This window comes from Mobula hypostoma, chromosome 5, assembly GCF_963921235.1.
Source record: "Mobula hypostoma chromosome 5, sMobHyp1.1, whole genome shotgun sequence".
Taxonomy (NCBI): Eukaryota; Metazoa; Chordata; class Chondrichthyes; order Myliobatiformes; family Myliobatidae; genus Mobula; species Mobula hypostoma.
The window spans coordinates 8,490,047-8,515,179 of NC_086101.1; the positions used below are offsets into that span (position 1 = coordinate 8,490,047).

General features: G+C 46.1%; 1 protein-coding gene across 1 annotated transcript; it reads right to left on the reverse strand.

Moving 5' to 3' along the window:
- Positions 1-2,332: 2,332 nt before the first annotated feature.
- On the reverse strand, positions 2,333-23,737 carry LOC134346435 (uncharacterized). Its single transcript, XM_063047803.1, has 7 exons — positions 23,561-23,737; positions 19,104-19,160; positions 8,800-8,905; positions 7,643-7,832; positions 5,643-5,828; positions 3,755-3,770; positions 2,333-2,374 (listed from the first exon to the last, which is right to left on the reverse strand). The coding sequence occupies exons 1-7, from the start codon at positions 23,726-23,728 to the stop codon at positions 2,333-2,335; spliced, it is 765 nt and encodes a 254-aa protein (XP_062903873.1). The 5' UTR covers positions 23,729-23,737.
- Between the last annotated feature and the right edge of the window lie 1,396 nt (positions 23,738-25,133).

The window sequence follows — 25,133 nt, forward strand, 5'->3', positions numbered from 1 at the left end:
ACAGCCTCAGGATAGGGGGGAGGGCGCCCTTTCAAAACAGATGTGGAGGAATTTCTTTAGCCAAAGGTTGGTGAATTAATTTGCTGCCATATGCAGCTGTGGAGGCCAAGTTGATGGGTGCATTTAGGGCAGAGATTGATAGGTTCCTGATTGGACACAGCATCAAAGGTTACAGAGAAGGCCAGAAACAGAGGTTGAGAAGGAGATAAAAAAATAAAAAGGATCAACCATGATTGAATGGCAGAGCAGACTCAATGGGCCAAATGGCCTAATTCTGCTCGTGTCTCATGTTCTCAGATCACCAGATTCAGGAACAGTTATTATCCCTCAACCATCAAACTCTTAAACTGGAGGGGATAACGTCACTCAACTTCAATTGGCTGATCACTGAACCTATGGACTGACTTTCAAGACTCTTCATTTCATGTTCCTGTTATTATTCATGTTCTGTTTCTGTATGTGCACAGTTTGTCCTTTGCACATGGGTTGTTCATATTGCTGTGCGGTTTCTCATTAATTCAATGGTGCTTGCAAAAGGATCTAGTGTTTTCCGCCTGTACGGCAAATAAACTTTTCTCTGGCTTCTGGCAGGTCCAGGTATTGATTATAACCGGCGTTTCAATGACAAACTACCTTCTGCAGGGATGTCTAGTCTGGAGGTATTTATACCCCTGCAGTCTGTCCCTTCTGATTGGTTAGTTCTCATGCAATCAGATTTGTCCTATAACCATATAACAATTACAGCACGGAAACAGGCCATCTCGGCCATTCTAGTCCGAGTTGAACTCTTACTCTCACCTAGTCCCACCGACCTGCACTCAGCCCATAACCCTCCATTCCTTTCCTGTCCATATATCTATCCAATTTAACTTTAAATGACAACATTGAACCTGCCTCAACCACTTCTGCTGGAAGCTCGTTCCACACAGCTACCACTCTCTGAGTAAAGAAGTTCCCCCTCATGTTACCCCTAAACTTTTGCCCTTTAACTCTCAACTCATATCCTCTTGTTTGAATCTCCCCCACTCTCAATGGAAAAAGCCATTGGAAAAAGTCAACTCTATCTATCCCTCTCATAATTTTAAATACCTCTACCAAGTTCCCCCTCAACCTTCTACGCTCCAAGGAATAAAGACCCAACTTGTTCAACCTTCCTCTGTAACTTAGATGAAAACCAGGTAACATTCTGGTAAATCTTCTCTGTACTCTCTCAATTTTGTTGTCATCTTTCCTATAATTCAGTGACCAGAACTGTACACAATGCTCCAAATTTGGCCTTACCAATACCTTGTACAATTTCAACATTACATCCCAACTCCTATACTCAATGCTCTGATTAATAAAGGCCAGCAAACCATAAGCTTTCTTCACCACCCTATCCACATGAGATTCCACCTTCAGGGAACTATGCACCATTATTCCTAGATCCCTCTGTTCTACTGCATTCTTCAGTGCCCTACCATTTACCATGTATGTCCTATTTTGATCCATCCTACCAAAATGTAGCACCTCACATTTATCAGCATTAAACTCCATCTGCCATCTTTCAGCCCACTCTTCTGACTTAAATCTCTCTGCAAGCTTTGAAAACCTACTTCATTATCCACAACTCCACCTATCTTAGTATCATTTGCATACTTACTAATCCAATTTACCACCCCATCATCCAGATCATTAATATACATGACAAACAACATTGGACCCAGTACAGATCCCCGAGGCACACCACTAGTCACTGGCCTCCAATCTGACAAACAGTTATCCACCACTACTCTCTGGCGTCTCCCATCCAGCCACTGCTGAATCCATTTTACTACTTCAATATTAATACCTAACGGTTGAACCTTCCTAATTAACCTTCCATGTGGAAACTTGTCAAGGGCCTTACTGAAGTCCATATAGAAAACATCCACCGCTTTACCCCCGTCAACTTTCCTAGTAAGCTCTTCAAAATATTCAATAAGATTTGTCAAACATGACCTTCCACGCACAAATCCATGTTGACTGTTCCTAATCAGACCCTGTCTATCCAGATAATTATATATACCATCTCTAAGAATGCTTTCTATAAATTTACCCAAGACTGACATCAAACTCTCCCACTTTGCTTACAGTCAAATTTCAGTTTTACTTGGAGCAAGACCTTCATCTTCATTAAAATTCTTTTCCTCCAATTTTATTTCAGTGGTCTCCTTTACTAGGTGGTCCCAAAACCCATTGGCATGGCACAGTAGTTTTGTGCTGAAGTCAATCCTGTGGTCATTACGAAAGCAGTAATTTGCTACTGACAATTTCTTCAGGTAGCCCAAACAGATGCACCACCTGTGCTCCTTCATATGGCTTTCTGCTGTGTGCCCCAGCTGGCCGATATACACTATAAGAACATAAGACAAAGGAGTAGAAGTCGGACCCTTGGCCCATTGAGTCTGCTCCGCCATTTTATCATGAGCTGATTTTTCTCCCATTTAGTCCCACACCCCCACCTTCTCACCATAACCTTTGATGCCCTGGCTACTCAGATACACATCAATCTCTGCCTTAAATACACCCAATGACTTGGCCTCCACTGCCGCCCGTGGCAACAAATTCCATAGATTCACCACCCTCTGACTAAAAAAATTTCTTCGCATCTCTGTTCTGAATGGGCGCCCTTCAATCCCTAGGTCATGCCCTCTCGTACTAGACTCCCCCATCATGGGAAACAACTTTGAGACATCCACTCTGTCCATGCTTTTCAACATTCGAAATGTTTCTATGAGGTCTCCCCTCATTCTTCTAAACTCCAAAGAATACAGTCCAAGAGCGGTCAAACGTTCCTCATATGTTAACCCTCTCATTCCCGGAATCATTCTAGTGAATCTTCTCTGTAACCTCTCCAATGTCAGCACATCCTTTCTTAAATAAGGAGACCAAAACTGTCCACAGTACTCCAAGTGAGGTCTCACCAGCACCTTACAGAGCCTATTCTTAAGCCTACCTTATAGAGCCTAGCGGACCTGAGTCCCAGGTAAATACAAAGAAAGAGCATCGATGACCTGGGACTCCGGAATTTCCGGTTTGTATATGTGAACATATGTACTTCAATAATACATTCACTTTGAACTTATGGAAATAGGAATGTATCAAAAATTTAAGGAAAAAGTTTGTTTTAATTTATAAAGCTAATGGATATTTGAACAGGTACATGGATTAGAAATGGTTAGAAGGTCTAACATGGGCAACCTTAGTTGGGAATCTTGGTTGGCATGAACCAGTTGGACAAGAGGACCCGTTTTTGTGCTCTTTTGACCATGACAGTGCAGGTGGCCAGGTCTTTCTTCTGTTGGTTTGTAGAACCAAGTCCAAGTTCAAATTTCAAAGCTCAAATTAATTTAGTATCAAAGCTCATATACATCTTCATACATTACCTTGAGATTCATCATCTTGCAGGCATTTACAGGAAAATAAAATATAAAAGAATTTATGAAAAGCTATACACAAAAACAAATGAAAGTAAAATATGTAAATAAAAATAAACAAAATTGAGATGAGTTGCAGAGTCATTGGAAAATGAAGGCATAGACTGTGGAGTCACTTCGGACCTCAAAGGTTTGTCCATGGATTGTGGAACATTTCAGCTGTAGGTGGAACAGCTCAGAAATGCAAGTTGGAAAGATCAGACACCGAAATGGACCCTTTAGCACAAAATCTGCCGGTGTGATTAAGAGGGTGACACAGAAACGGAAGTTAGCAGCAAGCAAAGTTATTCACTCACCCAAATCTGGTGCAACCTGCAACAGGAGGAAAAAAAAGGGGGTTTAAAATCAAATCAGCTAAGCCATGGTCAGTTGCCCTTAGTCCATGAACACCCTCCAATCCTGCCCCAACCATGGTCAGATAACCCTGGTCTATGGATACTCCCCAATCCTGTTCTAATTATAGTCAGATCCCCCAGATCTATGAATGCACTCCAATCCTGTCCCAGCTGTAGTCATATCCCCTGGACCGGCTTCAATCATATCAGAGTTATCTGTAGCAGTGATCAGCTGCTAAAACTGGCAACTGCCTGTTCAACAGGAAGGTGCCCACAACACTTCGAAGCCTGTAGGCGCACAGGCAGGCATCCAGGTCACTTGCCTATCATGGCCAGCTTTGCAAAGCTAACGATACAGTGCGCAAGGGTGCAGGGGCATCAGTCTCTAAATAGCTTTGCAAATTGTGGTGAATTCTAAGCACTCAGCAGGTTTTGGAGTGTACACTGCACCCAGTTTTCAAGCAACTTTTCTAAGATTTGCAAAGACTAAGTACTCTTCTTCCTCCTGTCATTACAGAGACCTTTCCATTCTTAGGCAGTCCCCTGGGGTGCAGGATGCCACTCATCCTGTTCCATGTGTTTAGAGGAGATGGATGGGTCTAATGTGGGAAGCGTTATTTTTTTGTGGAACATTTATTCTTTTATTAAGTCAGAGCAAGGAATGATTCCCTTCAGCCAGTCTGGCCCGTACCAACCAAGACACCTCATCCAACACTTACTGGATCCTCTGAAATCACTCAGTGGAACTACACAGGGCTCAAAATATAATCACACCCAGAACATTTTCCATCGGTCTATTCTCTAGAGAGACACGTCAGCTAGTTCTTCCCCTGCACTGGGGAAGGAGCAGATTGTCTTGCTGGCAGGCTTACACCCCAGGGAAAAAAACAGTGACACAAGCTCAAATGCTTTAAATCAGGACTTGAGGGAGTTGGCTTCCCCTAGCTGAGGAGTCTAGGATAGGGGGGTCTGCCTCAAGGTTTTGACATATTCAGGACTGAGAAAAAAAACACCATCTCTCATCCAGTGGGTGGTGAAGTTGATCAATTCTCCGCCGAAGAGGTTTGGGAAAGCAGAGATATCTTCTCAGATATGAAGGGAAATCGAGGAATTAATGCAGGAAAGTGGCACTGAGATAAACGTTCAGGCGGGATAGGAGTGTGCAGTTGGAAGGGATGATGAGTCAGCAGAGCAGCCTAATTCTGCACTGATATCCTATGGTCTATTACGGTCATTCAATTTTAGTTACTGGAGCAGGATTTTAGTCACTGGCAAATATACTTCGATGTTAAACCTCTTTCCAAGAGATACTGGGACCGTACGATACCTTTAAAGTAGCCCTGTCAGATAGAAGTTCAATTCCTACCACTGTCAATAAGGAGTTTGCACGTTCTCCTGGGATCATGCGAGTTTCCTCTGGTTTCCTCCCAAAACCCAAAGGCATATGGGTTAGGATTAGTGAGCTACAGGCTCTCTATGTTGGTGCTAGAAGCACGATGACCCTCATGGGCTGCCCAGGGCAATCCTCGCTGACTGGATTTGAAGCAAAGCAGTGCACTTCGCTGCACATCATAACATACATGTGACAATTAAAGCTGATCTCATCTTTAAAGGTGGAGGTTGATATTTCCCTGATTACTAAGGGTTTCAAAGTTTACAGGGAAAAGGTAGGAGAATAGGGTAGAAAGGGATAATAAATCAGTTGCGGAATGGTGGAACAGACTCGATGGGCCAAATGGCATATTTTTGCTCTCATGTCTTATGGTCTTAATCTTGAAGGGTAGTCAATCAATACTGGCCTCATCAATTGGATTATTTAATACACTTCCAGCAGCTTGCTGTGCATTACCACATTTGCCCCAAGCGGGGATCAAACTTACGTGACACTGAAGCAAAGTGCATCTTCATGGAATCCCTGGAGGCAGGAGTAGAGATATCGTTGCATGGAGCAACCATCTGCCTCCTGATTAAGAGGGGAATACCGGACCAACGTTTAGGTGGCCTCTGTCGCCTCACAGAATCCTCCTCAGCATTTCTGAAACAGTTGAAGTAAAATTAGCAACATGAGGTTCTTCCTTACCCAAAGTGTGGTCAGCAAAATTCCATTCTTAGTCTGGCTGCTCCCCCGGATTCAGTGGCTTTAACTGCATTTGGAATCGTGTTTGGTTTTGCTCATTTTCCTACAAGAAAGGTGCTATTAAGTTGGAAAGAATGCAGTGGATATTTACGAGGATATCACCTGGTGTTGCGTAACAGCTATGGAGAGAGCTTGAACAGGTTGGGACATTTTGCACTGGAACATAGGACAATGAGAAGTAATTTTCTAGACAGGTACAAACTTATGGGGGTTGTAGGTACAGTGAATGCCACCAGTTTTGGGGAATTAAGAACTCGAGGACATAGGTTTAATGTGAGAGGGGGAGAGATGGTCAGCACCTGGAAGGAGAAGCCAGTGGAAATGGAGGCAGGAACATTAACATTTTTGGATATACTGTACAATAACAGGCCCTTCTATCACAATGCCCAATGACACCCACATGACCAGACTTCCACCGTTTCTTTCTCTGCATAGATCAGGGGTCCACAGGACCCTCGGCTAAATGGCGAGGCTCCACGGCAGAAATGGAACCGCTGCCAGAAATACTCCCTGTCCTGCTGAGTTCCTCCAGCATTTTCTGTGTTCCGATGTGGATTTTGAGCATCTGCAGAATCTGGTGTTTACAATGCACATTATGTCCCAGCGGACCTCTTGTATATCAGGGGTGCTGTGTACGTGGTGTCCTCAGCATCATTAATCATCCCTGCTCTCTGTCCAACAATCTCTTACCCCCTACCGTCAGGCAGGGGTACCACAGCAACAGGATGAGAGACAGATTCTTCCCCCAGGCTGTGAGACCACCAAACTCCCTGCCACCACCCAGAACTCATCCCATATGAAGCACCAGTAGTGTATACTACTCACTGACTTTTGTAAATGCACCTTATTTTTTTTTTTAAATTTGTGGTAATATTACCTTTGTGCTGCAATATGTGCACTTTGGTTGCTTTGGTGGTATACATGACAATAAACTTGAACTTTATAACCATATAACAATTACAGCACGGAAACAGGCCATCTCAGCCATTCTATTCCGTGCCAAACTCTTACTCTCACCTAGTCCCACTGACCTGCACTCAGCCCACAACCCTCCATTCCTTTCCTGTCCATATAGCTGTCCAATTTAACTTTAAATGACAACATCGAACCTGCCTCAACCACTTCTGCTGGAAGCTCGTTCCACACAGCTACCGCTCTCTGAGTAAAGAAGTTCCCCCTCATGTTACCCCTAATCTTTTGCCCTTTAACTCTCAACTCATGTCCTCTTGTTTGAATCTCCCCCACTCTCAATGGAAAAAGTCTAACCACATCAACTCTATCTATCCCCCTCATAATTCTAAATACCTCTATCAAGTTCTCCCTCAACCTTCTACGCTCCAAAGAATAAAGACCCACCTTGTTCAACCTTTCTCTGTAACTTAGGTGATGAAACCCAGGTAACATTCTAGTAAATCTTCTCTGTACTCTCTCAATTTTGTTGACATCTTTCCTATAATTCGGTGACCAGAACTGTACACAATACTCCAAATTTGGCCTTACCAGTGCCTTGTACAATTTCAACATTACATCCCAACTCCAATACTCAATGCTCTGATGTATGAAGGCCAGCAAACCAAAAGCTTTCTTCACCACCCTATCCACATGATCATGTCTAGATTTTGACCATGACAGTCCTCCCTCCCCAAAATCAGCCAACACCTCCTGCGAGTCACTGTGCCCATGCCCACCAACAAGAGGAAAGACTGACTCACCGCTGCAAGCATTCTTGACAGATCTTGTTGTCCTCCAGGTGAGGGGGAGTCTCCACCACTGCTGGCTTCAGATGCAGGTCAAACAGAGAGTCCCCATCAACCACCACAGGTCGGCCACACTTCAGTGCCAGACTGCTCCACCCAGAGCTGAGCAGTTCCATCCCATGGACGACACACCATCCCGAGGCAACTGGTGAAACAGGGTGGGGGGAGATTGGGATTCAGTCAGCTTCGGGTTCAGCTCCTCTCCGCACGAGGGTGGAGAGGAAAGAGCAAGCAGTTTCCTAAGCCACTATATTGTACATCCGCCCTCACTGCCATTCAGGCCCCAGACAGGGAGGGGAAACTTCTCCTACAAGCCTGCCAGGGTCAGCCTCTGTAGCCAGTGCTCCCGGGGCAGCCTCCTCTGCATCAGTGAGATCCTACATAGATTGATATAGCACCTTCTTTCAGTCCATCACAAAAGGCAGGATCTCCTGGATTCAATTTGACTTGCAAATCTCATTCTGGCACACCTGCTTGGCCTCCTCTACTGTCACAATGAGGCCAAACTCAGGACACCTCATTCCTTCCGGGGAGCCTTCAATTTGATCAATTTCTCCAACTTCTGGTCATTTCTCCCCCTCCTTTTTCCATTCAGCATTCTTGCTACCCTCTTTCTCTTCTATCCTTCCCGTCACCCCTCTGGCAAACCCTGCCGTTCCATTTCTTCTTATGGCCCACTGTGCTCCATCAGAATCCTTCTTTAGCCCTTTACCCCTTCCTCTTATCCCCTCCCAGCTTAAATCATACCCCCTTCCCCTGCTTACCTACCCCCTCATGTGGGGTCACCTATCAGCTTCTACTCCTCCCCATCTCTCCTCCTCTTTTTACTGTTCTTCCTTTCCAAGACTGATGAAGTATCTCAGCCCAAAACAACAACTGCTTATTCCACTCCATAGATGCTGCCTGACCTGCCAAGTTCCTCCAGCATGTTGTGTGTTGCTCAAGTTGTTGGTGATGTCTAAACCTAGGAACCTGACATTCTCAACCTTCTTGACCTCAGAACCAATTTGAAATGTTGAAGTCAACCAGCATCCCACATATCATTGGTTTCCATAACAACCAGCTGTTCCCAATTACATCCAATTGCAACCACCCAGATGGAATACACTCACCTCCAGAGTCCTCCTTTACTCTGAGGGGGTCTTGCTCATCCGGAGTGTCCCATTGCAGAGGGATGCGTGTGTCACCTTGAAGTTGGGGAAGAGGTTTGGAAACTGCCTGGAGTAGTTAAAGAGCAGGAAACATTTACCACCAATGGAGTAAGAAGGTGTCTCTCCCCACCCCACCAACACATCCCCAAACTCGTCCACAAAGAGCCCAGGTACAGTCCCCAGAAATAATGGGAGACCAACACATGATGGGGAACTCCTTCCTACCAAGAGTGGGCACAGCTGAGAGTGAGGATGCGATTAAAGAGAGGCCATACAATGACAGAGGCCACTTAAGTTTAGTCAAGACACAAATGGAGAACAAATGCCAGAATGGACTACCCTAGGCAAAGCCTGCCCTCCCATTGAGCACATCTGCATGAAATGCTGCCACAAGAAAGCAGCATCAAGGACCTCGGCCATCTCTTCTCATTGCCATTTGGCAGGAGGTTCAGAAGACTCAGGTCCCAGACCACCAGGCTCAGGAACAGTTATTACCCTACAACAGGGGCCCCCAGCCTTTATGCCATGGACCAAATACCAGTAAGGAGTTGACAGACCCCTGTCCTACAATCTTCAGGCTCCTGAACCAGCATGGATAATATCACTCACCACCACCTTGTACTGATTCTACAAACTAGACTCACTTCTGAAGATCCTTTACAACTCACGTACACAATATATTTTTATCTGTGCAATTTGCCTTCTTTTACTCATTGATAGTCATTGTTTATGCTTTGACAAATACAATAAAATTTACAAAATTCTTTATCTTCCTGTAAATATCTGCAAGAAAGTGAATCTGAAGGTAGTACATGGTAAGAATATGAATATATAGGCATAATATACATTTAATATATATCTACTTTGACATTTCTGATATACATACCACACATTGCCTTGAGTGCTTAGCATTTTTGTCCAGAAACAAGGGAGATTGGAAGCAGGTTAGAGTAACCTTGTAAATGCTCACCACAAGCACTGTGCTAGGACCCAATTAAACCCAAACCAAGCCCAGCACAGCATTTAATCCAATTTCTCCTGGTGATGTGTACAGAGAGCAGGACCCACCCAGCCCCTCACACTTACTCTGACACTGAATGCAATCACAGCTGATCCAATTACAACTTCAGCTCTGTATTCTTAAATGTTTCATAAAACACAAGAAAACCTGTAGATGCTGGAAATCCAAAGCAGCAACACACAAAATGCTGGAGGAACTCAGCAGGTCAGGCAGCATCTATGGAAGAGTAAACAGTCGACATTTTGGTTTAAGAAGGGTCTTAGCCTGAAACATTGGCTGTTCACTCATTCCATTGATGCAGCCTGGCCTGCTGAGTTCTTCCAGCATTTTGTGTGTGCTGCTCTTAAATGTTTAGCTATTTTAAGTGCCGAGCCAGATTAAAATGATTAAGCAACACACATAAAAGTTGCTGGTGAACGCAGCAGGCCAGGCAGCATCTCTAGGAAGATTAAAATGATTAAGGTCTGGCTGCAGCTCTGAACTGGCTCCGTGGCTGTGGACTCACTTTCAGGGAATCTGGTTATAGTCTGTATTATTTCTTTACCTTTTTCTTTAAATTGTTTGCACAATTTATTCTTTTGTCACACCTCGGGCGTTTGATGGTCTTTGTGGTGTGGGGTTTTTATGAATTCTATTGTGTTTTAGTTTTATGGCAAGGTGATGAATCAAGGGTGTATATGGTATACATACTTTGATCATAAATGTACCTTGAACTTTGTAAATGTACCCCACTATTAACACTTCACTCCTGCTCAGGAACCAGTCTTTCTCAACCCTAGACTCCTTTCACTGCCCTTCAGAGGATTAGAGTTCTGACAACTTTCAACCCTCAAAAATGTCCAAATGCTTCAATAGAACAATTCCTTATTTTTGATTTTAAAATAAAAACCGACCGCTATACTTGTAGGTCACCATTTACCACCTTGAGATTCATTTTCTTGCAGGCATTTACAGGGAAAGGAATAAATGAATTTTACAAAAAACTAACATAAACACTGAAAAGCAACCAATTGGCAAAAGACAAACTGCAAATAATAAAAAGTGAGAAAGGTTTTAAAGATTCTCCAACATGGAGAAACTTCTCTACATCCCCTCTGCCAGAACATCACAGGATTTTGATTCAAAGACCTCTCCATAACTTAACTGTGGTGGCTACAAGCCTCATCTGGCCAAACTTTTCCGAACCCACCCATTCTGCGAAGCAGTCCAGCAAGCCAGAGTCGCTTCAACGCCTTTGACCACAGGGCCATCAGGCAGTGGTCGGCACATAATGTCCTGCAGGCACTGCAGAAGGACATGATGGCCACAGTGGGGTGGTTCCCTGAGCAGACACTCCAGTTCATCTGGCAAAATGCCTTATTGCCAGATCTCACCAACAGGCACCAGGACCTCGCCTGGCTGGCAGTGAGAGGGGCCCTCCCAGTCAGAGCCCTCCTGTACACCCGGAATGTCGTCTCCACACCCGGCTGCCCACGGGAGGACTGCAGTGAGGAGGAGTCTGTGACCCATCCCTTTGCACACTGCCAGTTTGCAGAGAGGGTGTGGAGGAGGATGGACGGGCTAGTGTCACGTTTCATCCCCAGCAGCTGCGTAACAGAGGACTCTCTGATCTACGGGCTGTTCCCGGGGACGCACACAGAGACCAACATCCGGTGCTGCTGGCAGATCATCAACTCGGTGAAAGAGGCTCTTTGGTCAGCCCGAAACTTGATGATCTACCAGCACATGGAGATGTCCGTGGGAGAATGCTGCCGACTGGCACATTCTCGGCTGCAGGAGTACGTGCTGAGGGACGCACTGAAACTCCCACCGCAAGGGCCCGCTGGGGAAGGACCACAGTATAGGTTTCTCCACCCGTGGGAGTGGGAGGGGTCGGTGGGCGGGGAGTATACCCCTCAACAATGATGTGGTAAGGCGAACAACTGGAGTGCCACGTGGGTGGCCATAAATATGGATATGTACTGACTATAATGGAAACGTATGGAAAGGATGAAAAGTTATTGAATGGTTTATTGTATAATTTATTTCTGAGTAAAGTATATTTTGAAATAAAAAAAACCTCATTACTTGGTGGTTGTCGGGAGCAAAGGACACAGCCTCAATAAAGGGACATCCCTTTAAAACCAAAGGAATTTCTTTTGTCAGAGGGTGGTGAATCTGTGGAATTTGTCACTACCAACAGCAACATTTGTTGCTACAAAAAGGAAGAGTCTTGATTGACAAGGGGGTTAAAGGTTACAGAGAGAAGGGGAAGGGCAGCTGAGAAACGATGATTGAATGGCAGACCACAATCAATGGGCTGGATGGCATAATTCTTCTCTATCTTTTATTTAGAGATACAGCATGGAAATGATCCTTCTAGCCCAATGGGTCTGCACCACCCAATTATTCCCTTGTGACCAATTAACCTACTAAGCAGTAGGTCACTGCAATGTGGGAGGGAACCTGTGCAATCACGGGGATAAGCTCGAACTCCTTACAGACAGCAGTGGGAATGGAATCTGACAACTTCTGGCTGTAGTGGTGTTGTGCTCTCTTAAGATCCTTCAAGGCCCACTCTCTACATCATGATCCACAATCCATTTCACCAATTCTCCACGATAATAGAAGCACAGCTAATCTATAAAAGAGATTTGTTTTATTTGTCACAGAAACATTGAAACAGAGTGAAACTTACTGTTTGTGACATTATTTTTGTAATGTGCTCAGCAGATTGCAAGTAGCTTGTTTCTGGAACCAACAGAGCACGCCCAAGACTCAGTAACGCTAACCTGTACATTTCAGGAATGTGGGAGGAAGCCAGATCACCCGAAGGAAGCCCACGCGATCACGGGAGAACACAAGAAACTCCTTAAGGGGAGTGGCAGGAATCAAACCCCGCTCAGTGTCAGTAAAGTGACTGAGCTCACCACTATGCTATTGTAAGCCAACATTCGCAGTTATTTGCTAGCAGTTGCAGGAGAGTTAGACATTCCAGGACTATTAGATTAGATTATGAGGACATGCAGTCCTCTTTTATTGTCATTTAGGAATGCATGCATTAAGAAATGATACGATGTTCCTCCAGTTTGATATCACAGAAACACAAGACAGACCAAGACTGAAAAACTGACAAAAACCACATAATTATAACATAGTTAGAACAGACCATGGGCACAGTAAAAAAAGTCTCAAAGTCTCTCGAAAGTCCCACCATCTCACGCAGATGGTAGAAGGAAGAAAACTCTTCCTGCCATGAGCTTCCAGCGCCGCAAACTTGCTGATGCAGCATCCTGGAAGCACCTGACCACAGTCCAACTCTAAGTCCGTCCGAAAGCTTGGAGCCTCTGATCAGCCCTCCAACACAGAGCACTATCTCTGCCGAGTGCTTCGACACCAGCCCCGGCCACCAGCAACAGGCAAAACCGAGGATTTGGGGCCTTCCCTCCGGAGATTCTCGACCGCACAGTAGCAGCGGCAGTGCACCGGGCATTTCAGGAGTTTCTCCAGATGTTTCTCCGTGCTTTTCACATCTTTCTCCATCAAATCAGGATTGTGCACGGCCTCTATTTAACAAATACGATATCATTCCACCGGAGAGGTCATGCGCCAGAGACCCAGAAACTTTTGACCAGCAGAGACCAAAAAAAACCCACACGGAAAGGAGTAATGGCAAATATCGCTCAGCCTACATGCATCTGGCTGTCCTCTCCCTACCTGAGCACAGAGGCTAAAGAGCAAGACTCCCAAGACAAGGACAACAAAGAGTAGTTGTGGGAGACAGAGAGGCAGCTTTGGGATTGCTGAATCAAAGGACTGGACTGTGTTCAAGGACCCATAAGATCTGAAAATACACCCTGGCTGTTATTGACTTTATAAAGACACAGTCGGAGACAGACATGTCCCCCAAAAACCAGAGTCTCCCCCCATCCAGAAGCCCTGGATGAACTAAACGATCCACAATCTGCTGAAGGCCAGATCAGTGGCATTCTGATCTGGCAGCCAATAAAAATACAAGTCCAGGTACAACCTCTGGAAAGCCATCTCACATGCAAATTGGCAATTCTGGACCAAACTGGAATCACTGGAGGATGTTCGACAGATGTGGCAGGGCTTGAATGCTATCATCTCCTGCAAACTGAGACCAAGGGACATGGGGGTCAACAAGGCTGCATACCCAGATGAGCTCAATGTTGTTTATGCTTGCTTTGACCATCAGAATGTGGAGGCAACTTCACAAACTCCTACAGTAACCAATGACCCGGAGATGTCAGAGGGAGTACAAAGATGCAGCACCACCAAGTTTGCAGATGACACGAAGCTGGGCGGCAGTGTTAGCTGTGAGGAATATGCTAAGAGGATGCAGGGTGACTTGGATAGGTTAGGTGAGTGGGCAAATTCATGGCAGATGCAATTTAATGTGGATAAATGTGAGGTTATCCACTTTGGTTGCAAAAACAGGAAAACAGATTATCTGAATGGTGGCCGATTAGGAAAAGGGGAGGTGCAACGAGACCTGGGTGTCATTATACACCAGTCATTGAAAGTGGGCATGCAGGTACAGCAGGCGGTGAAAAAGGCGAATGGCATGCTGACATTCATAGCAAGAGGATTCGTGTACAGGAGAAGGGAGGTTCTACTGCAGTTGTACAAGGCCTTGGTGAGACCACACCTGGAGTATTATGTGCAGTTTTGGTCCCCAAATCTGAGGAAAGACATTCTTGCCATAGAGAGAGTACAAAGAAGGTTCACCAGATTGATTCCTGGGACGGTGAGACTTTCATATGATGAAAGACTGGATCGACTAGGCTTATACTCTCTGGAATTTAGAAGTTTGAGGGGGGAATCTGATTGAAACATATAAAATCCTAAAGGGATTGGATAGGCTGGATGCAGGAAGATTGTTCCCAATGTTGGGGAAGTCCAGAACGAGGGGTCACAGTTTGAGGATAAAGGGGAAGCCTTTTAGGACCGATATTAGGAAGAACTTCTTCACACAAAGTGGTGAATCTGTGGAATTCTCTGCCACAGGAAACAGTTGAGGCCAGTTCATTGGCTATATTTAAGAGGGAGTTAGATATGGCCCTTGTGGCTAAAGGGATCGGGGGTATGGAGAGAAGGCAGGTACAGGGTTCTGAGTCGGATGATCAGCCATGATCGTACTGAATGGTGGTGCAGGCTCGAAGAGCTGAATGGCCTACTCCTGCATCTATTTTCTATGTTTCTATGTCAGTCTGAGATGGATGCGAGAGCATTCTTCAGAGGGTGAGCCCACAGAAAACATCTGGCTCAAACGTGGTACGTAGCTGAACACTGAAGATCTGTGTTAGTGTTCACTGACATCTTTAACCTCTTGCTTCAGTTTATTGCTCATTACTGTAGTGGTTAGTATCCCCACCCACCCCATGGGAGATCTGGGTTCAACTCCATGATGGTGAGACTGGTTTGGGCTCCTGTGACCCTATTACATCTCAAAGTTCTCTGATGTTTGGAGTTCAATTCCAGCACCATGTGTGAGGTGTTTGTATGTTCTCCCCATGAATGTATGGGTTTTCTCCAGTTTCCCTCCACAGTCCAAAGACATACTGGTTAGTAGGTTAACTGGTCACTGTAAGTAGGCTGGTGTTAAATACCAAGTTTCGTTTATCGTCATTTCGAAATGCATGCATTTAAAAAATGATACAACATTCCTCCAGAATGATATCACAAGGCAACCAAACTGACAAAACCACATTATTATAACATATAGTTACAACAGTGCAAAGCAATACCATAATTTGATAAAAAGTAGACCATGGGCATGGTAAAAAAGTCTCAAAGTCCCGATAGACTCATCATCCCACGCAGACGGCAGAAGGGAGAAACCCTCCCCGTCATGAACCTCCAAGCACCGCCAATGCAGCACTATTGGAAGCTCCCGACCGCAGCGGACTCGGAGTCCGTCCAAAAACTTCGAGCCTGCGACCAGCCCCTTCGACACAGCCTCTCCGAGCACCATCCTCTGCCGAGCCCTTTGACCCCGCCCCGGTCGCTGAGCAACAAGCAAAGCCGAGGACTCGGGGCCTTCTCCTCCGGAGATTCCGGACCACACAGTAGCAGCAGCAGCGAAGCGGGTATTTCAGAAGCTTCTCAAGATGTTCCTCCGTACTCTCACGTCCATCTCCATCAAATCAGGATTGTGCACAGCACCCCACTTGACAAATAAGAGACATCAGGACCGGAGTGGCCGCTGCGAGTTGCGTCGCACCGCCATCTTTCATCAAGGCATCTTTTGGCCTGTTGCTGGGTGGTACTGCTCATTGGGCCAGATAGGCCTGTTCCTCAATACATTCCTAAATAATAATAAAAAATCTTGAAGTACCTATCTGATTCAAGTAGGCTTCAATTATACTGGTGCCCAAGAAGAAAGTGGTAATCTGCTTCAGTAGCCCTTACTGTATATCCAGTGTAATGAAGTGCTTTGAAGGGATGAAGCACATCAGCTCCTGCCTGAGGAGTGACTTGGATCTGCCCCATTTGCCTACTAGAACAACAGGTCCACAGCAGATGCCATCTCATTGGGTCTTCAGTCAATTCTGGAACATCTGGACAGTGAAGGTGCATACATCAGGATGCCCCTCATTGACTGCAGCTCAGCATTCAACATCATCTCCTCAATAGTCAATAAGCTTCAAGACCTAGGCCTCAATACCTCCTTATGTGACTGCATCCTTGGTCTCCTCACTTGCCTAGTCAGTTCAGATTGGCAACACCTCCACAATCTCCATTAGCACAGGCACACCACAAGGCTGTGTGCTTAGCCCCCTGCTCTATTCACTTTACACTTATGACTGCGGCTAAGCACAGCTCCAGTGCCATATTCGAGTTTGCTGGTGACACCACTGTCGTAGGCTGAACCAGAGTGGTGGTGAATCAGCATATAGGAGGGAGACTGGAAATCTGGCTAAATGCTGCCACAAAACCTCTCATTCAACGTCAGCAAGACTACTGGTTATTGACTTCAGGAGAAGGAAACCAGAGCTCCACGAGACTGGCCAAATCGGAGGATCAGAGGAGGAGAGGGTCAGCAAATTTAAATTCCTCGGTGCTATCATGTTGAGGGACTTGTCTTGGGCTCAGCAATTCGATAGATAGACGCTTTAAAGATCCCAAAGGAAGTGAAGTGCCACAGTGACATGACAAGTGCACGGATACGAATATTAGAAGAGAAGTAGAAAGAACAAGACAAATAAGTTCCCACAACAGGATGGGTGGGTGGCAGATCGGGGGGTTTCATCACTTCCCCAGAGATGGGTTGACTCATTACGGAACCCAGTGGCTGAGAGCGAGACTGATCTCGGATAGTGCTCGTCGGAGCAGCATAGCTGTCGTAGCCTATTACTAAAAGTACTCCTCTGTTCAGACAGAGTGGCATGCAGAGGGTGAGAAACATTATCCTGATTTGCCAGGATTTTCCAGAGGGTCCTTTGTTCTACCTCAGCCCCCAGTGTGTTCAACTTGACTTCTATAACAGAGCCAGCCTTTCTAATCAGTTTATTGAGCCTGTTGGCATCACCCATGTTGATGCCATTGCCCCAGCACACCACTACACAGAAGATTGTACTGGCGACAACAGACTGGTAGAATATGAAAGAGAGCCCTGCATGCTCCAAAGGACTCCAGTCTCCTTAGGAAGTAGAGGTGGCTTTGGCCCTTCTATTACATGACCTCTGTTAGTGTTCCACTCAAGTCTGTCATTCAGGTACACTCCCAGGTACTTGTAGGTCCTCACCACATCCGCGTCCTCATCAATAGTAATAGTTTCTGCGTAGTCTGCCATTGCCATCTCCTTCATCTTACCTAATGTTGAGCTGCAGATGACTCAGCTTGCACCATTTGACAAAGTCCTCCACCAGGGTCCTGTATTCATCCTCCCGTCCTCCCTTTATACACCCAACTATTGCTGAATCAGAGAATTTCTGCAGATGCCATGACTCAGTGTTGTATCTAAAGTTTGACGTATACAGGCTAAACAGGAAGGAAGCCAATACAGTCTGCTGTGGAGCCCCAGAGCTGCTAATAGCCATGTCTGACACAGTTCAGAAGCCACACAAACTGTAGTCTGCCAGTCAATTATGAAGAAAGCACAGCGACACCACCACAACTTCCTGAGGAGTTTCCACAGATTCAGCATGACATCAAAACTCTGACAAACTTGTACAGATACGCAGTAGGGAGTATTCTGGCTGGTTCCATCATGGCTTGGTATGGGAACAGCAATGCCCCTTGAATGGGGAAAAACCGACAAGAAGTGATGGACACAGCCCTCCACGCCATTGAGCACATCTACAAGGAGTGTTGTCACAGGAAAGCGGCGTCCATCAAGGGCCTAAATCATCCTGGCCATGCTTTCTTCTTGCTACTGCCGCCATCAGGAAGGCAGCACAGAAGCCCGAGGACAAACACCACCAGGTTCAGGAAAAGAAACAATTGCCCCTCAACCATCAGACTTTTGAACCACAGGACATGATTTCACTCACCTCAACACCAAATTGATTTCACACTCTTTGGACTCGCACTTAACGTCTCTACAACTTGTGTTCTCAAAATACATTTCTTATTTAATAGTATCACTTCCCTTGTACATGCAGAGTTTGTTGTCCTTTGCACATTGGCTGTCTGTCTTTGTCATGTGCAATTATTCATTGATTCTATAGTATTTCTTTGTGTCTACTGTGAATACACAAAGTCCTCCACCGGAATCACAGTAGATGCGAATACAGACTCGATGGGCCAAATGGCCTACTTGTGCTCCCATATCTTATGGTTGTATAAATGCCCACAAGAGGATGAATCCCAGCGGAGTAACTGGTGACACACGTACTCTGATCATTTTATTTTGAACTAGTGATTGGATACTGGATTGAAACAACCTTCAGACTTTAAATAATAAAAAAGTACTGCACCTTATTGAAGCAAGTGGATTCACCAGCAGGATCAACCCACAGTTAGAAGCCAAACACAGGCTGGGCTCTATAACATCACTCTCCATATATGAGGGGAAATCGCAGCCTGCAACCCACTTCTTCAATTTCCTCCCTTTCACACAAAACAAAAGGTGTAAGTCCCAATTCACCAGGATCCAGCCGAACATCATCAATCAGCCTTCATTTGACCAGAGAGGTCCATGGTCAAAATCCACTGAGGACAGTCTCCTCCCTGCATTGTACCCAGAGCCCTATTGCCATCACGCCTGGCTACAAGGGTCAGATGCAAGGCTCCTTACCTCATCCGGAGAGGTCTGTGTGATGTAGCAGGACAGGCGTGCGATTAGCTCAGCGTTCTGAAAGACAAAAATAATTCACTTGCAGGTGAGGGATTCAGAGAAAACACAGGGACAGTAATCTTCATTAGAAGATTAATAGTAGTGACATTATACCAACCTATACAAACACGCCCCATGGTTAATCTAACCCTTCTCTCCTACACAATCCACTTCTCTCATGTCCATTGTGGAGAACGTCCTAGAAACGAGCTCAGAGGGATAAGTAAAACAGACCACGAGACATAGAAGCAGAAAAGGCTATTCAGCCCATCTGGTCAGTTCTGCCATCCAGTCATGCCCGAGTTGGCCCCTCAACTCCAACCTCCACAAAACAATTAACCACCCCCAAATAACACCTAGCCAAGCAGGAACTTATCAATCCTGGCCTTAAGTACTTGGCCGCCACCACTCTCCTTGGGAGTGGATTCCACAGATTCGCCACCTCCTGGGTGGAGAAATTGCTCATCTCAGTTCTGGAAGTAGGTCCTTCCCTTGCCCTCTTCCATTAATGGAAAGAAAATCCACAGATCCCCAGGTGAAAGAGGCATCGCCGAACGGGGTGGCACAATAGAATCCAGGCTAGCACCAGCGACCTGGGTTCAATTCCCAGTACTTCATACATTCTCCCTGCGACTGCACGCCGTTTCTTCTGACACTCAAACTCTTACGGGTTAGCGTTAGTCAACTGCAGGCATGCTATGTTGGCAGCAGAAGCATGTGGGCACTTGCAGACTACCCACAGCACATCCTCGGGCTGCGTTAATCGTTGATTCAACTGACATGTTTTGACATACTTTTGACAAATAGAGCCAATATTTGTTATCAGAAAACAAGCCCCAAGTCTGGACCAGCATTTCCAACTGGAACCTCTCAAACAGTACTAGGGAGGGAAGCAGACAGGGGAGAGGGTTGCATACCAGACCAGTTTATCGTCATATTAACGAGGATGCAGTGAACTTCCTTACTCACACAGAGCTTCGAGAGCAGAGAGCCGACACCAAAATTGGCTCAACAACTTCCCTTGGAAGGTGCAATAACTGACGAACTTGCTAGGTCCCAGTGCAACTGCTGCACTGATACCAATACAAACTTCGGAGGCTGTCTGATCTCTTCACCCATGCCTGCCCCAAGTGGACAACCCATTTCCACATCTCACTCCAACACTCACTCACATTCTCCCTCAGGCACAGCGGCTACACCAGGGGGCTAATTTACCAGCCAGCATGTTTTCTCCGGGAGACAAGATATTCGGCAGATGTTGGAAACCCAGAGCGATACGCACAAAATGCTGGAGGGACTCAGCAGGTCAGGCAGCATCCATAAGAATAGAAAAAGCCTATACTTTTGCTCGGGACTGGAAAGGCAGGGGAAAGATCCCTGTATAAAATGGTGGGGGGGGTGGTGGAGTGAAGGAGGACTGCTGGAAGGTGGTAGATTAAACCAGGTGGGTGGGAAATGTAAAGGGATGAAGAAGAGGAATCTGACAGGAGTGGAAGATGGACTATAGGAGAAAGGGAAGGAAGGGAACCAGGGGGAGGTAATAGGCAGGTGAGAAGAGGCAAAGTACCAGAGTGGGGAACAGAAGCAGCAGGGTAAGGGGGAAAAATACCAGAAGGAGAAATTAATATCCATGCCATCAGGTTAGAGGCTACCCAGACGGAATATCTGTAGCTCCTCCACCCTGAGAGTGGCCTCATCGTGGCAAAAGAGACGGCCATGGTCTGACATGCTGAACTGGGAATAGTGATAGGAGTTTAAATAGTCGGCCACTGGAAAGTCCATCCTGCTTTTGCAGGGGACGCAGAGGTCTCAACAAAGCAGTCCCCCAATTAACGCTGGATCTCGCCAACATAAAGGAGACTACATTGGGAGCACCAGATATCGCAGGCAACCCCAGCAGAGCCAGTGAAGTGTTGCCTCACCTGCTTGGAGCCTTGAACAGAGGCCAGGGAGGAGGTGCAAGGCAGGTGTAGCATTTGTCGTTTGCAGGGATGTGGTACGGGAACAAGAGAAGCCGGGGAATACCGACACACAAATACCACAGGGAGAACGTGCAAACACAGACAGTAGCAGAGGTCATGACCGAACAGTGATCAATGGAGCTAGGGTTGGCACTCACTACTGTACCTTGAGCACAATGAAGATCCTACGCTGGTGTTGGATCTGGAGATGATGCTGTCCAGGAGGTTAGAATCATAGAGCATTACAGCACAGACACAGGCCTGTTGGCTCATCTAGTCCATGTTGAAATGTTACTCTGCCCAGTCCTATTGATACGCACCAAGATAACAAAACCTCCATACCCCTCCCAGCCACCCACTTAGCCAAATTGCTCTTAAATGTTGCAACCAGACCCACTCCACTGGCAGCTCATCCCACACTCTCACCACCCTCTGAGTAAAGCACCTCCCCCTTAGGTCCCCCTTAAATATTTCAACTTGCACCCCTACTCTTGCACAACTTGCTCTCGTCTCACCCTCCTCAGTGAAAAATGCCTGCTTGCATTTACCCTCTCCGTACCATTAAATTTTATATGCCACTGTCAAATCTCCAGTTCATTAACATTGCTATAGCTGGGGGTGCCTCGGTGGTGGGGATAAGCTCCCAGTACCAATTAAATGCTCTCAATGGTGTGGATCACAAATAACCTCTGACAAACAGGTCCAGGTCTTGGCGTTCACATGTAGCTTCGCTACTAAAGGGCGCAGAAACTATTTGTACTGCCAGGAGGAGCAAAGGAGAGTTACTGACACCAGAAATCCAGTCTCTTTGGGCTGATGGCACTTACCAGCCACCGTTAACAGCTCATCTGGGAGGAAAACCCTGATCTCAAATCTTGCCAGTCTTGTGGCTATACCCACCAGCGGGGAGGCTTCTGGAGTAAACTCAAGCAAAACCCAGAGCCGGAGCTCCTGACTTCAACACTGCCTGGCAACTCCTGTGGTGCCACTGCTGCCATGTGGCTCATCAGCCGGAGGGGAGGGGGTAGCCTGTTGCATGGGCAGCAACGTGCTCTCCATACTGTACTGCCCTGGCTTACAGACCACAGACAGCCTGCATGCAACACTCGTGGGTCAACCCCAACCAACGGCGGGTCCTCAGTATCAAATCTCCCCTCATTCTCCTACGCTCCGAGGAAGATGACGGGGCCTTCGTTGGTCAGGGTCGACCGTGGATGTTGCATCCTAGCTCTCTGGATAGACAAGCAAGGCACGGCAATCCGGAAAGCTAGCTGCTGCTCCCCCTCTCCGTGCATCTGATCAATCCAAAGGAACGACAGAGACTGATACAGTTTGGCACCAGCAGCGTCACAGGAGTTCCCAGTCTGCGTTAAACTCAATGCAGGACTGCCTTAGGGACTCCAGCTTATCCCCACTACCACCCCCAACTATAACAACCCAAAGGAACCAATGAATGCAATCCTCACCTATTCAACCTTTCCCTATAACTTACGTCCTCCAGTACCAGCAATATCCTTGTAAACTTCCCCCATTCTCTTTCACTTCTCAAGACACGTTTCCTGAAGCTAGGTGACCTGAACAGCACACGATAGGCTCGTCAGAAATCAAAGAGACACAAACCTTATGGCTACAGCCATTTTATTAGAATGGGATAACACAGACCTAACAGAAACCAGCTCACTCTACAGCAAGAACCAAAAGAAGAAAAATAAAGACAAAGATAGATAACATGGCTGTCTATATACTGACAACTAGCTCATGTGGGAGGAAAGGAGCAGATTGACCTCAGTAGGTTAAAGGGTTGCCACATCTTGGGCCACTGGCATTGACTGTGCTACAATATTCTGTGTAAACCAGACAGATAAGGATATCCATTTGATAAGAACAGCCTAGGAGACAATTCAATTTATGGCAGAAGGTACAAACAAAGAAACAACAAAAAAACCCAGAACAAACTGTACCATAAATTACAAAAATCCAGTGAAGAGTCACAGACAAACAGGTGACTACATAAGCTTAGAAGCAAGTTAAACTACAAGATAAACAATCATTTAGATGCTGAGCCAACTGGATTCTGAGGAAGTAGCTTCAGCCAACAGTTGAAATATCTAACGAGAACCTGAGGGGGTTCTTCATTCAGAGGATGGTGCAAGTGCAGAATAAGCTTCCAGCAGAATTGGTGGTTGTGTGTTCAATTGCAGAATTTAAGGGAAGTATGGGTAGGTATATGGAATGCAGGAGCATAGAGGGTTATGGTCCAGGTGTAGGTCAATTAATCAGCATAGACTAGTTGGGCCAAATGGCTAGTTTCTGTGTTGTAATACTCTCCGAGTAGCTACTAGGAGCTTGCTCTGTCCATTACTACCCACATTTACCCCACAACAATAGGGACAACACTTCAGAAGAACCTCCAGTTTGGAGTATGCAGTGCACGGGCAGGACCTGCAGTACACTCACCTTGCCAACAGCCCTTAGGCCCAGGCTCTTGCAAAGCTTCTGCAGCTGGGGCCTCTTCATCCAGGTCAGATCATCGCAGCTACCAGCCACATCAGTCATACCAGCAGCCATCATCACACCCCAAACACTGCCCACCTGCTTCTGGCTTGAGCAAAGCCAGGAGTCCATCAATCTGACTCAAACCACACCAACTCCAGAGAAATGCAGAAGCACCTACTTAAGGTAGATTCTTGTCAGTTTATTGACCCTTAATGATAAGTGAATGTGATTGGCCAAGTGCAATAGACCATCTACTATCAATAACACCTGCTGAATGGACCAGGTCAGTCCTAAATGGCTGACAGGCAGGGAGCTGCTGCTTGGAATGTCTCTACTTAAAGGTTGGTGGTTCAAGTCCTGCTGCTGGACCTCTGAGTCAAGAGGTAGTGTGGTACTGATTGAGTCCGTCCTGTGTGTTCTCTCAGAGCGGAAGCTGATTTAGTCTTGTCACATGCACTGGGGTACAGTGAAAAATCGTGATTCCTGTGGGATGCCACGATAGCGTATGGGTTAGCATAGCGTTATTAGAGCCCGGGGGCGTCAGAGCTGGGAGTTCGATCCCTGTATCCTTTTTCAGGAGCCTCTGTATGTCCTCCTGGTGGAATGCAGGGGTTTTCCCCCAATGCTCCAAATTTGCTGCCACAATTGAAAGACATATCAGGTAGGTTAATTGGTCATTGTAAATTGTCCTGTGATTAGGTTAGGGTCAAATCGGGGTTGTCAGGGGTTGTTGGGTGATATGGCTCAAAGGGCCACCTCCGTGCTTTATCACTAAATGAAATACAAGAAACATGAACATCACTGGTCACCGACCTCCAGGCAGAGTAATCTCCATTTACAGTAGATCTATCAGAGGGGAACCAAATCATGAAGGGCTTCAAATGAATGGAGAATTGACAAACTGGTTTATTAGTGTCACATGTTCTAAGGTACAGTGGAAAACTTTCTTCATTGATCTGTCTGTGCAGATAATTTCATCGTATCAGTACATCGAGGTAGAACAAGGGAAGAGCAATGATGGAGTGCAGAATAAGGTGTTGCAGTTACAAAGTGCAGGGCAGGTAGACAATATGCTGCAGATTAAGTTGTGAGGTCGAGAGCCCATCTTGTACGAGGGAGCCACTCTGGTCATGCCGCCTTCTTGCTGCTGCCAACAGGAAGAAGGTACAGAGGCCTCAGGACTCACACCACCAAGTTCAGGAACAGTTATTACCCTTCAGGCTCCTGAACCAAAGGGGATAACGTCACTCAACTTCACTTGCCCCATCTTAGAAATGTTCCATGACCTGTTGATTCAGTTTTAAGAACTCTTCATCTCATGTTCTGATATTTATTGTTTTTATTTATTATTATTTCTTCCTTCATGTATTTGCACAGTTTATACGGGACGTGCCATCTTCACCCTGCTACGACAAGAAAGAAGATACAGGAGCCTCAGCACTGACACTACCAGGTTAAGGAGCAGTTATTAACCCTCAATCATCAGGCTCTTGAATCAAAGGGGCTAAATTCACTCAGGTTCATTTGCCCTATC

Bases quoted from the DNA above. Each gene is read 5' to 3' on its own strand.
- LOC134346435 (XM_063047803.1), bottom strand. From the start codon at position 23,728: ATGGACTCCTGGCTTTGCTCAAGCCAGAAGCAGGTGGGCAGTGTTTGG. The intron at 8,906-19,103 runs GTAAGGAGCCTT...TAACTACTCCAG, and splicing joins CACAGACCTCTCCGGATGAG to GCAGTTTCCAAACCTCTTCC. The intron at 7,833-8,799 runs GTGAGTGTATTC...CTGTTTCACCAG, and splicing joins AGTAAAGGAGGACTCTGGAG to TTGCCTCGGGATGGTGTGTC.